General features: G+C 37.0%; 1 protein-coding gene and 1 long non-coding RNA gene across 2 annotated transcripts in view; one reads left to right on the plus strand and one right to left on the minus strand.

Annotated features, from left to right (window-relative positions):
- Positions 1-13,049, minus strand: part of Mib1 (MIB E3 ubiquitin protein ligase 1) — a 114,260-nt gene that overhangs the window by 38,460 nt on the left and 62,751 nt on the right. The window contains exons 11-12 of the mRNA XM_041659691.1: positions 12,598-12,795; positions 9,572-9,723 (exon numbers count right to left, since the gene is read on the minus strand). Of these exons, the coding sequence (XP_041515625.1) occupies positions 9,572-9,723; positions 12,598-12,795 (350 nt within the window). The remainder of the gene's footprint in view (positions 1-9,571; positions 9,724-12,597; positions 12,796-13,049) is intronic.
- LOC121453168 lies at positions 163-12,627 on the plus strand. Its single transcript, XR_005974980.1, has 3 exons — positions 163-288; positions 1,904-2,088; positions 12,555-12,627. It is a non-coding gene; the product is annotated as an uncharacterized LOC121453168 (long non-coding RNA).

Consider the following 13,049-nt stretch of genomic DNA (forward strand, 5'->3'; position numbering starts at 1 on the left):
GAGAGCCTGCTTGCCTGGGAGTGCATGTTTCAAATGCTTAGCTGCCTATAAAGCTCTAACAGCCTAGGCTGTGGTTATAAGCTGACCTCTGTGGTGACTATGTGAAGTCCTGACCTCGATTGCAGACTGACCTCTGGATATGACAAGACAGCTTCACTCCAGATCCACCATTAACCCTGGAAATTCAAACTTCCGTTTCCCCAAAAGAATCTCAAAGCAAGAAAGATGCAGGATATTTCCTGAGGCGTCAGAAGAATCCAATGTACTCTGGTGGCCACAGGAAACAGGGTGAATAGCTACTTGGGGAAGCGAGGTGTGCTGGGGGTTTTGTTTGCAGCTTTGTTTTTTGTTGTTGTTGTTGCTGTTGTTTTTAATTGATCTTTAACTTCCTCTGCAATTCCCCCTCTTGTGAATCATTTCATCTAACTTAAAAAAAAACTAGATACATTTTCTTGGCCATTGTAGCAACTTTCCCCCATTACTTCACTTTCTCTACCTATCTATGCAATAATTGATATATTACAATCCAAATCGTATGACCAACGTTGATTAAATTCTAGTGTGTGTGTATGTGTATGCACGCACACATGAATGTGTCTAGGTGTGTGTGTGTGTGTGTGTGTTGAGAAAGGGCAGGAAAGAAAAGTAGATTATCTGATTTTTATCTATTTACTTGTCTTTTAAATTTATCTTAAAAAGTAAGGTTCTGTGTTCACTTATACACCTCCTTACTTCACACAGCTCATAAAAAGCAGTGCTCAATTAGCAGATAATGTGAGGGAACAATCAAGGGATCGGCGGTGACTACGGCATGACTCTCTAGGTCATTACCTCTCTTCCTCCTGCATATGCTGCACGACACTAAACTCACAGGTAACCATGCACAAAGGCTGACTTGTAAGGATGCTTCCAACTTTCTGCATGCTTATCTAATATTGACTGATATATATCTTCATTGTTAATCTATATCTGGACATCGGCTAATTTCAAAGGTCAATTTGACAATTTAGCTTTTAAAAAGCCATTGTTCAAATAGTATGACAGATAACTTCAAAACTATACAATCCACCACTGACATTGCCTTACTAAAGATTTAAGTCGTTAACGTTTTAGATAAACAATTGTTTCAACTGTTCTCACTTTTCCGGTAAATCGGCATCAATGCCTCAAGAGTATGATAGCTTTAAAAAGCTCATCAAGAATTGTTCATCAGAAACCTATGTCTCCCCGTTTACTATTCAGGCCACAGAAACGTGTATGACAGTGCATGGCAATTCTCAGCTGCACGGCTGGCTGCTGCTCATGCCAGCACAGCTGCACTAGCATTTTCCACAAGCCACAGAAATTCTACTCCCCCACGGCTCCCAGGACTCCCTTTTCTAGATTTTTCCCAAACCTCAAATTTTCTCAAGGTCTCCTTTTGAACTAACTCAGTGATTAAAGGTCACTCACAATTTTCTTTTCTTGTGCTAAATATTCAAGGTAAAATCCAGAGTCTCACAGCCTAAAGTGCTTCTGTTTTTTAATGGAGACTTTAAAAAAGTTAAATTGTTTTGGTAATTTTCCTTTATATTAAAAGCCATTTTTGAAAAGTAATCTCGCACAAGTCAAATCCATTTGAATTTTCATTCAATGCAAACAGAAGCACAAAATTCAGGCAAGGAACTAATAACAAAAGAACAACAAATAACTTGCCAAATGATAGTGACTTTTTATCTCTTAACTGGAAAATAAATTACCATTTATGACCATTCATTCACTCACCCAATAAAATGACCCAACTTTCAAACCCTGCATCAACTGTAAAATCAATTCTAGTGTAATCTGTCCTTTCCAGTAAGTTTTAAGTAAAAGTATCTGATTTATAAAAATAATTTCAAAACTAATTATCATCTGTTTATAGGATCTTGAAGTAAATTATACAGAAGAAGAAAAAGGACCTGTGCCTGAGAGAACAACTCAGTGCTAGCATTTCTGAATACACTCAGGACTCCATAGACTCTCTGCAGCTCCTGAAAAAGAACCAAGGAGGTACCCAGTGCTTATGTACACCAAGAACAAAGAACACTAAGTGCATAATGGGATCAGGTAAATTTGTTGTAACACTAGTCTCTGATAAGCTAATCTCTGCACATGATCTATCACTGTTCCATATCAGCAACCAAGAAAGTTTCACTATCAAATGGGGAAAACGGGATGCTTCAAGTTTCCACAGCAAACAGCTCAGTAGCGCCTACTCAGAGCACATACTTCTTTATGTACCCATATGAACATACACTGCTATGGAATGTAAAGAAGTATGGATTTTGGGTAGGTAATGGCCACCAAAAGGGAGCAATTCTTTCCAGGAGGATGACCTTCATACAATGAAGTAACCTACTGCCAAGTAAATGGCCACCAAAGATACTAACATCCCCATTCCAAAAGTACCAGTCATTTGCAAGTGCAAATTAATTATACTTAAAGAAAAAATTCCATAGAAATGGATTTTAATTTCTGCTTTAATTCTACATTATAGATTGTTTGACTACTCACATGATTAAAATTTGACTACTACAGAATAGCACTGATAGCACAAAACACTGAGACACAGAGCAACCGTTTTCTGTCCTCACAATTGAACTTTAAGTATATCACATTACTCAAATCAGGACCAATAGATCTAATAAGAAAAATAAGGCAACAAAAAAAATCACATTAAAAATGTGATTTTACTCCCATTTTAATAGCTATTCTTCACCTGTGGTAAAATGTATCACCTATTAAAGTCTGAGGATTTTCTAAGGCAAATTTCAGTTTTATATCTTCTTTTCTGATACTACAGAAAACCACAATTTTAAAGGCTACTTTTAAAGAAAAATTATACTGTACAAATGAACTCTTTAGCCCTTGCCTCTCGTTTGTCAGTTCTTAACTCAGTCTCCAATGTAAATGCTATTAATATGTAAAGCATGAGAGAGAAGGATAAAAATGACAAAATGCTGACCATGACTAAGTAAAGAGGACGTATTGGTAACAAACTGTCAAATATTTTAAAGTCTGTATTATCCTTGCTTATATCAAAGGGTATTATTCTGCTCATAATGAATTATGAACAACAGTATTTTAGTTATTCCACAGGTCTGAAAGGTTATAGTAATTCTTAAAAAAAATATTTCAGCAACTAGGAATTTGTTATAATTCTTAGAAAATGCTGGCTATTCATTTATAAAGTAAAATTTAAAACTGATTCTGTTGCTTCTAAGTTTAACTAACATATCTAGGAGGGTTTTCAATCACTCTGAAATGTCACGTCCAGCACTTAGATCAGGTATTCCTTTTGAACGGAGTACATGTTAGACTCTGGGCATCTGCTGACACTGCTGTAACCCAAACATTTCAACTGTCTCCCTGGCAGGGATGACAGATGCTGACATTATCAAACCCTGTACTATTTTTTCCCATGGCCTCTCCTTGCCCTGATATGGCCAGTACATGAAACTGAACTATCCAAAAGCACACTTGAGCAACTGGATCTGCTGAATGGCTGCCATGTAACTACTAAAAATAGAACCAGGCAAGTGCTATCTTCAGCACTTAAGTTCAGGCAATTGCATATCTGTTTCACCAGTAGGAAATATAATGGAAAGAAAATTACATTAACTTCCCCAGAAGCATAATACTTAACAAGCAACAGAAGTAAAATACAATATACAACAATTTGCATATTGTCTGAGCCTGTGTCATCCTTCTCCCAAGTTAGTTTAAGAAAATAAATTAATGTGGTTGTTCACTCAGCATTCTTATTTTACAAACTATCTTTTATCAAACTTTTATCTTATGAGTATGTTTCAGAAGACATTCTCCTCAGACAGGAAATCTACAGAAGAGCCACGTTATAAAATGTACCTAAGTGCTGCTTTCAAAAATATCATGTGGTAAATTTTAATACCCAAAATTCACGGATTATAGCTAACTACCACATGTCAATGTATCACTGATCTTATAATAAGAACTAAGCAATCTATACTCAAATAACACAGAATTTAATTAAGAAAACAGATCTTCAAAGAGATTAAATTACGACCCCCAAAGTTAGTATGTCAACATAAGCAAAAACAAAGCATAATACTGAAGACATGTGTGATCTATTAAAGGACAAAGGTATTTTCTTAAGGTCACTCATATCCCTCCACTCCTGTCAGCAACCTACTTAGCCCTCAACTATCACACTAAAATAACAGTGCATGACTCTTCCTCAACTTCTAGTTTAATTACTTAAAAACCAAGCTTGCAGGCTGGATGCGATGGCACACCATTTTAATCCCAGTATTCAGGAGGCAGAAGCAGGTAGATCTTTGTTTGAGGCCAGCCTAGTCTACATAATGCATTTCAGGACAGCCAGGGCTGCACAGAGACATTCTGTATAAAATAAAATTTAAAAAAAGGAAGGAAGGAAGGAAGGAAGGAAGGAAGGAAAAGAGGAAAGAAAAGAGAAAGAAAAAAGAAAGGAAAAATGAGCCTGCTGAGAGAGAGATTGGAAACATCACTTTGAAATACAATATGATGCTTCTTTTATAGATGTTCTTGATTTTGAAAGAGAATATTATGTGCATTTAAGAATTAAATAAAGACTCACATTAATGTGCTAAAGGGAGAAAACTTCTGAGGTGCAAGAGTCAAGAGCAGCAAGCAGTAGGACATGCATGCACCTACAAGTAGGACTTTCACTTTCAGCGACTGGCATACCAGGACAGGAATTTCTAACAACTGTCATCTGTGTTTCTACAAAAGAGCATGGAACCGGTTTGGATCCTAAAGTAGCAGTGGCAATGCTTTGCTAAAGCTGGTAAAATGGAACCAAATCGCCTCTTCAATGGATTTGGTCCCCTTCAACCAGCTGTAGCTATGCATTGATTACCACAGGACAGTAGCATTTCATCTGTGAGTATGGATTACATGACAACTAATTCGCTTACTGAATCTATTAACTGTAATTAAAATTAAATAACTAGCAACTGTTAATTTTATTTGGGAGAACCATAGTGATTATAGATGTTTATTAAAAGCTTTATGGAAAAAATGTGTGATAAAAAGGATTTCAAATAAAGTTATTTAATTTGTGGTCTTTGGTATTAACTTTTCATTTTAATTAATAAATTGTTAAAACCTATAAAAGCATTGCACATTTAAAAAAAATCACATTATTAAATTTTTCCTTCTTCTGAAAACAAGAAAATGCCTACTCTACTTCCTGATGAACTTCCTTGAAAAAGAAAAAAAATCTGAGAAACTCATCAAAACTCAACTAAAAACATGACGAAAATATAATAGTGTGTTTCACATGGGTATGCATATTTTAATTATTTATATAGTTCTTAAAAAATATGTGTATTTGTATGTGTCTGTGCGGGGCATGTGCACAAGCGTGAGATGCCCACAGAGGGCAGTGGCATCAGACCCCCTAGAGTTACAGACAAGGTGTACCGAACTCACGCCCTCTAAAAGCAGTATATGCTCAGAACTGCTGAGCTCCCTCCAGTGCATGCTATGCATGCATTAAATTATAGAACACTGTCATAAAATTGAGCACTCCAGAAACTGAGTCATTATTTTCAATAGAACTAGCCTTCAATTTTGTTACTATTTACCGTTAGCCTAATGACGCAGAATGTCATCTCAAGTCGTCAACAGACTTTAATAATAAAAATCTAATTCTTCTGACCCTGAACCTGAAGCAAAGGTTTCTCAGATTTAAAACAAAGAAAATGCTAAACATTTCTGCTTATTATTTATGAAGACTTGTGCCTCACCTGGCAACTGACCGTCCTCACTAATAAACATGCCCCTGCTCTCCTGCCTGTCTTTCACAAAAACTTTTCTCACGAGTCTCTCAATGGAGAGAAAACTGCAGGAGACAAAACAGAGACCAATATCCACCCAATTTTCTCAGTGACTACAATAGACCTGCAGATGATTTAATGTTCCTTAATAAACAAAACATCTCAGCAATTGAAGAAGGTCCTGCAGTGCAGGCAAGTACCTAAGTAACATGTGAATGCATGTTCCTCCAAATAAATCTCATTTTTACTTTCAGCACAGATAGTATCAGTACTATCAGCACAAATAGTTTTGTTTATCTGGATTTACAACTGAAATTTTCCTTATTCAATGAAGATAAAATAAGAGGACAAACTCTAAGAGGAAAAATCTCTATAAGCATCCACTGCATGGCTGGAAATGTAGCTGCAGGGTATCCTGCACATACACAGCCCTGGGTTCAATCTACAGGACTACCAACACTAAACAAAAACAACAACACCAAATATCAGAAAACATGACCAGTATTTTCCTGAGTTAAAATTCTCAAACCTACAGATCAGCTTTGAAATTTACACTGTCTTGATCTGTACCTTCGAGTGCAGATCTCAAAGCAGATCTTTCGTAAACATGAGGCACTGAGACATATTTTGAAGACCAAGATAATAAAAGGTTTCCTTCAGAAAATCATATCCAATAATTATCAGTTCTACCATGTTGCTGATGCACTGCTGAAAAATTACTGTTATTAACTAAAAGCAAACCTGGGGAGTAGGATGTACTCAATTTCTACAGACACACATATAAGTGTATATGCAAACTTCGAAAACTTCCCACATTTTCAGTCATAAAAAGTGGAAATAATTACAAGCAAATACTTGTCCCAATACTAGCTTATACAATGCTGTTTTTTTTTTAAAAAAAGAAAAAACTAATGAGGGGAAAAGTACAAAAATTCTAAAAAGAAAATTCCTCAAAAAACACCCAAGAATTTTACTAACTAAAGAACTAATCCCTAATTACAATTAAATTGAAACAGAAGTCTAGCATGCAATCAATCATACTACATAATTGCAGCCAGTGCAAAATAAAAACAGGCTAAAACATTACAATGTGGACGGCAGCCACATTAACAAGAAAGACTAGAAAGCAGTCAAAGAAAGGAACAGTGTTCGCATGTCTGTTAATATTTGAGATTTTATCTAAAAAGAGGGAAAATTTTAGCATTTGGAAATAATGTGCCATATCTATTTTTCTAAGGTAAGAATAAAGGCCCAAAGTCTAGAAAGAAATGTTAACTTTAATAAAGTATCTGATATGAAAAAAATCTTAAATCATCCAACATGCTATTACAACTGATACTTTTAAATAACCATTTACTGTCTTCAAATAAAAGCTTTATATGGCAACCAAAAGTGATGACAGCCCAAAAATAAAGAAAAAGGAATAGGGCTGGAGAGATGGCTCAGTGGTTAAGAGCATTGCCTGCTCTTCCAAAGGTCCTGAGTTCAATTCCCAGCAACCACATGGTGCCTCACAACCATCTGTAAAGAGGTCTGGCGCCCTCTTCTGGCCTTCAGAATATTGTATACATAATAAATAAATAAATATTTAAAAAAAAAAAGAAAAAAGAAAAAGGAATAAAGAATTCAGCTAGCTTTGACCAAAGCCATCTTGTGATATAATTAGAGCATTTTGTTCCTTTTTAAAATATCGATCAGATATATGCAGGTATGTGCGCACAATAAACATGCAGGTCTGGGGACAACTTGCAGAAAGAAGTCAGTTCTCTCCTTCTGTAACTGCGTCCTAGGGACTGAACTCATGTCATCAGGCAACAAGCGCTTTCACCCACTGAGCACCTCTCCAGGCCTTTCCTTCTTTTCGGGATGCCATCTAATACAGATTAGCTGGCTGAAGGGGTCACTGTTACATATTTTCTGAAGAATCCTCAAGAAATATAAGAAAAATACTCCTCTGCCTAAATATGGTTAGATTATTTACTATACTAATCTCACATCTAATGAAAACAAAGCAATTCAAAGTACTTAAGATATCTATTTTCTAAAACCTCTAAACTTCTAGTCTATTAAACTTTATAATCTAACATTATAGCCTACATTCTCTCAAAATTATTTTTGTCTATTTAATCTGAAGTGCTTGCTCCATCTGAATACCTACAGTTATCTTATAAAAGTCATTCTGTAACTAATCATATATTGTCTTTTAAAATCTTGTAGTTTCTTTTCTGTTAAAACTAATTTGAGTGTGTGCTATCATACATATGGAGGACATATGCATTACTATGAACACCCATAGTCTTAAGGGAAATACACAGTTAGCAGGCCACGTATGTGAGTAACACAAGCAAATGGAAGAGAACTCTGGTGGAGAGGAGGCAGGTGCAGGGGAAAGAAGGGAAGGTGATTAAGATAACATCCTCATGAAAGAAAAATGTTTGAGAGTCTGGGGGAAGAGAGTAGACAACTGCTTTAGGAAGGAAAATGGAGTAATAATGTACTGAAGGGCAAAGCAGGCTGAAAGATTTCAATTACTAGAAGATAAATTCAGAGGGAAGGATTCTGGAGACTCAGCCTGGCACAGTCATATACACTTGCCTGTAACCTAGCACTCAGGAGACTTGAGATGGAAAAATGGCAATTCAAGGCCCACTTAAGCTATAAAATGAAGCTATCTTGAAAAAGAAAAAGAAACAGTTTGAATGCCAAGACAAGGCCTATAATTCTCACATACTTCATCTATAAATGAGGCTATTAACACCCAACTCAAACACTGTTCAAAGGCTATAGCGTGATGGCACAGTGTTCACCTCAAAGCTCCATGGTCCCGAGTTCAAGCACCAGCAGTGCAAGCAAAGAAAATCAATTAGTTTTAAAATTTGAGCTTTGAAAAGAATGAAGTGAGATGAGCACCTGATGTACTCAAGTCTATCATGAGATATCACCACTGCCATCACCTATTGGGAGACGGAGACACAGCAATTACTCTGTCTCCATAATGGAAACGTATGAAGAGTCTAAAGATCTGTAATCTGAAAAAGTCCAATATGTGATGGACAATACAGTCCTTTAACTCCCCACCCCAACCGCAGTCGTAATATAAACCCTTTTGACTTCTGTGACTGCCCTGAAGGGCACCCTAAGAAACTTTAGCAAACACATTAAGGAATTCTAAAGAATAAGAATTTAGAGGTAGATAAAATTACTGAACAAAGTGAATATTTTTTCTTAGTCAAAATACACAGGGTTTTACTCAACTATAAAGAAACTGAGGTTAAGTTAAAACTGTTCCAAAGAGTGGGCCGATGAAAACCTCATCCTCCAGCAAAGCTAAGTGCTGGCATCTGAGGGTTCTGCTAACCTTTATGAATATTAGGAGTCTCCAAAGGCAGCTGCTCTCATATATTAACCAGCAAATCCTTTTAAACTACTACGAAAACATGATTAGGGTTCCTAGATGTTACACATCTAAATAACTCAGCATTAACATCTTAAAATGCATTTAATTAAACTTTTTAAACATTAGCCAGCATCCTGATATTTTATATCTATACTCAATAGACATCTAACCATTTCATAATACTTATATTTAACATGTACCTGATGAATAAGGGTATATTTTCTACAAAACTTTATCATTTGAGATGCTGAAATTAGCTGAAACTGTCCTCATTACATCAGGAAAACACGACTGGAACAACAGGAAAGCATTTTTAAACAGCACCTAAAGCAGTGAAAGAGGACATTTTTACCTGGGATTTCCTCTCAGTGCAGCATGGTGCAGGGCATTGAACCCATTGTTGTTTGTGATGGTCACATCTGCTCCAGCTTCCAAAAGAACTGCCAGGATGTCATCCCGCTTCTTACTTATGGCATCATGGAGAGGGGTGTCACCTTCAGAATCCTTATTTTATTTTTTTAAGTTTAAAGAGATTTCCATTAGTTCCCTTTCCATTGATCACCACATCAACAGGAAGACTCACTGAACTTCTAGACAAAGAAGCAGGCTCTCTAACAAGCAAACAATTGTCAGTCAGCAACCATGCTTAGAGGTCCTGTTGGTCTGCTGTTAAGATGGAGATGGTGGTGGCAGTGATGGTTGTTTTTGAGTCAAAGACTCCACACTATAGCCCGAGCTGACCTTAAACTTGCTCTCTATAGTTGAGACTGGCTTTGAACTTCTATCTCTACTTTCTGAGTGCTGGGATTACAGGCATGTGCTAACATCCACAACTTCACGTTCTATTAAATATATAACGCAGGCAAAATTGGCAGGTCTGAAGATATGCCTCAAGTTGGGAGAACACTTGCCTACCATGCACAAAGCCCTAGGCACTTTCTCCAGCATTACACGAAGCGGCCATGACAATACACACCTGTAATCCTGGCACATGGGAGGTAAAGGCACAAAGAGCAAAATTTTGTGGACAATGTGAGTTCAAAACCAGCCTGGGCTACAAAGAGACAAACAACAAACATACAGCAGCAGTCTTAGAACCCAGAACAATGAGTTTAAAGTCAGTGGATTTCAGCCTTGACAACGCAAGTACCAATAATTTTTCAGTTTTTTATATATTAATATAATATGCAACATTGGTGAGAATCAACAAACCGAAGTCTTTTCAAAGGACAGCAAAGTGAATATGGAGTTCAAAGCAGAAACAAATCTAATCAATACCTATAATTTCTAAATCTGCTTTTTAGAAAATTTTATCTCTGTGTATGGGGTGTATGGAGCGAGCGGAAATGAGGTGTGTGCACCCATGCACACACCCACGAAGTCCAGAGAAGGACATCAGGTTTCCCCTCCACTCTCCTACTCAATTCTTTTAAGGCAGGGTCTCTGAATAACTTGCAAGTTTACTGTTTCAACTAGACTGGTCAGCCAGTGAGTTTTGGGACGCATTTGTCTCCGTCACCCCAATGCTGGGGTTTCAGCCATGATCAGCTTTTTGAGGGGGTACTAACTATCTGAACTCATGTCCTCTTGCTCATGTAAGTGCTCCCCCTCACTGAGCCATCCCTCCAGTCCCTCAATTAGACTGTTTCGCCGGGCGGTGGTGGCGTATGCCTTTAATCCCAGCACTCGGGAGGCAGAGGCAGGCGGATCTCTGTGAGTTCGAGGCCAGCCTGGTCTACAAGAGCTAGTTCCAGGACAGGCTCCAAAACCACAGAGAAACCCTGTCTCGAAAAACCAAAAAAAAAAAAAAAAATTAGACTGTTTCGAAGGTATTTAGCATTAATCAATTTACTTAGCAATAAATGCTAATTCCATATTAACTGTCTGCATAAATGAACTATTTAGAGTTTATACAATCTGTAGTTTTACAAAGTCTGCACAGCCTACTCTCTATCATATACCACAGCTTTCCATCTGTTTTTATAAATTCAATCTTACTGGAACATAGCTACACCCATGCGCTTATGTATTAGCTATGATTACTTCATTCTATAATGGCAGAGATGTATGGCCTTGAAACAAAACACGTAAAAAACCTGCAGTACCATTTGGACTTTTACAGAAAATGTTTTCCAATCACAGGCACCCACCCACATAAGGTATTCCTAATCCAAATTCAATCCAACCACCTACCTTCTAATTGGTGGCACTAAAAATGTGTAGCCTCTCACTTGAGGAGAACTCTTAACGTGCTCGGAACACCCTTCCACAGGTCCCTGGTCTGTCCTGCTTTCTGGTCCCCACAACAGCTATTCCAAAGCACAAGTCTCAATTATGCTCTGTCTTCCCCAATCCCAATTCACCTTCCCTACATGTGACTTTGCCTCACACTTCAGAAAAGCGAGTGGGTCTAATTCCTTCTCCTTCAACAGATCACCTCAGTTCTCCCTCCATCCTCCATTTCTGCCATGAACTTATAAAACCACATCCTAGCAATAGTCTCTTCAGAAAAATTACTTCCTAAAAACAAATTGCTGAGCAGCACCTGCGACTCTCTTCAAAAGCCGCTGCTCCGAATACTCCACTCTTCAGCCACATCCTAAGATCTAGGAAGTCTCTATGCTGAGAATCATCCACACCATGATTCCTCCTGTTGTGTTCTAATTATTATTCAGTTTTCAATTTAAAGAAAGTAGTTTGACATATGAACTTGCCCATACCAAGTTAAACAGAGCTGGCATATATACACTGCCCATGCATGTTTCAGCAGTGCCAGGGCATAAATTTCATTTTCATTTTTCAATTTCAGTTCAACATATTCAAACAATGCTTCAAGGAACACTTTTATTTAAAAATAATTAAGTATTTCAAGTCTATTTTGATAAAGATGATAGAGGTAAAGAAAAGCTAGGAAGGAACCTAAACACTAATATGATTACATACTATTTATTTTGTTATGAAGTTACATATTCATTCCAAATTTTAATTTTCTGTGTCTACAAAAGACAGTGTTTAATAACCATGATGAGCACATCTTGCACAAACTGTATTTCTCTGACATGTGTGGCTTATCTTCATCTAGTTGCTAAATGAGCTTAGAAAAAAAATCATTCCTTAGGTAAAATTTTTGCTTCAAAAATTAGGCCACTTTCCTTCCTACTATAAATCAAAACAATATTATTTTCCAAAACAGACCTAAACGAAGAATCTAGAATAAATTAAGCTACAATGAAAATATTTAAATAGTTATGAAGTAAGTTATTTTATATCACCTTCTATCTTGGATATTCTTCACAGTAACAAATTTACACAGAACTTTCTACATCCTTTAACAGAGTTCCATCAATGCCTGCTCTGTATATTCCTTTCAAATCTTACCTGGAGACTGGGATGACAACCAAAATCCAGCAGCGTCTTCACAACCTGAAGATGACCTTTATTGACAGCGATATGCAGAGGAGTCTGCCTACGCTTATTACGAGCATTCAGGTCAGCGCTGCCTCGGTGCAGGACTTCGATAACAGCACCCTCATCTCCAAAGGCTGCATGGTGAACAGCTCGATCTCCATCTTTATCCTGAACAACAGCATGAGAGTTCAATCAGTAGAGTTAAGAAAGAAAAGCTGAAGCTTTAAAATGCCACGAACCAGAATAACTTCAGAAAAATTGTGGAAAAATATAAATAAAACCAGTGAGACCAATAAAATAGCTCTAAATTGACATGAACAATCACAAATGATAAAACCAGATCAGTAACATTACAGCATATTTAAACTGGGCCAATACTAGAAGTACTTTATTAAAACTCTAATGTTAGGGAATCAAATTTA

Source organism: Microtus oregoni, unplaced genomic scaffold, assembly GCF_018167655.1.
Source record: "Microtus oregoni isolate MIOR12 unplaced genomic scaffold, Mior012 000011F_ref0000422, whole genome shotgun sequence".
NCBI classification, from domain to species: Eukaryota; Metazoa; Chordata; class Mammalia; order Rodentia; family Cricetidae; genus Microtus; species Microtus oregoni.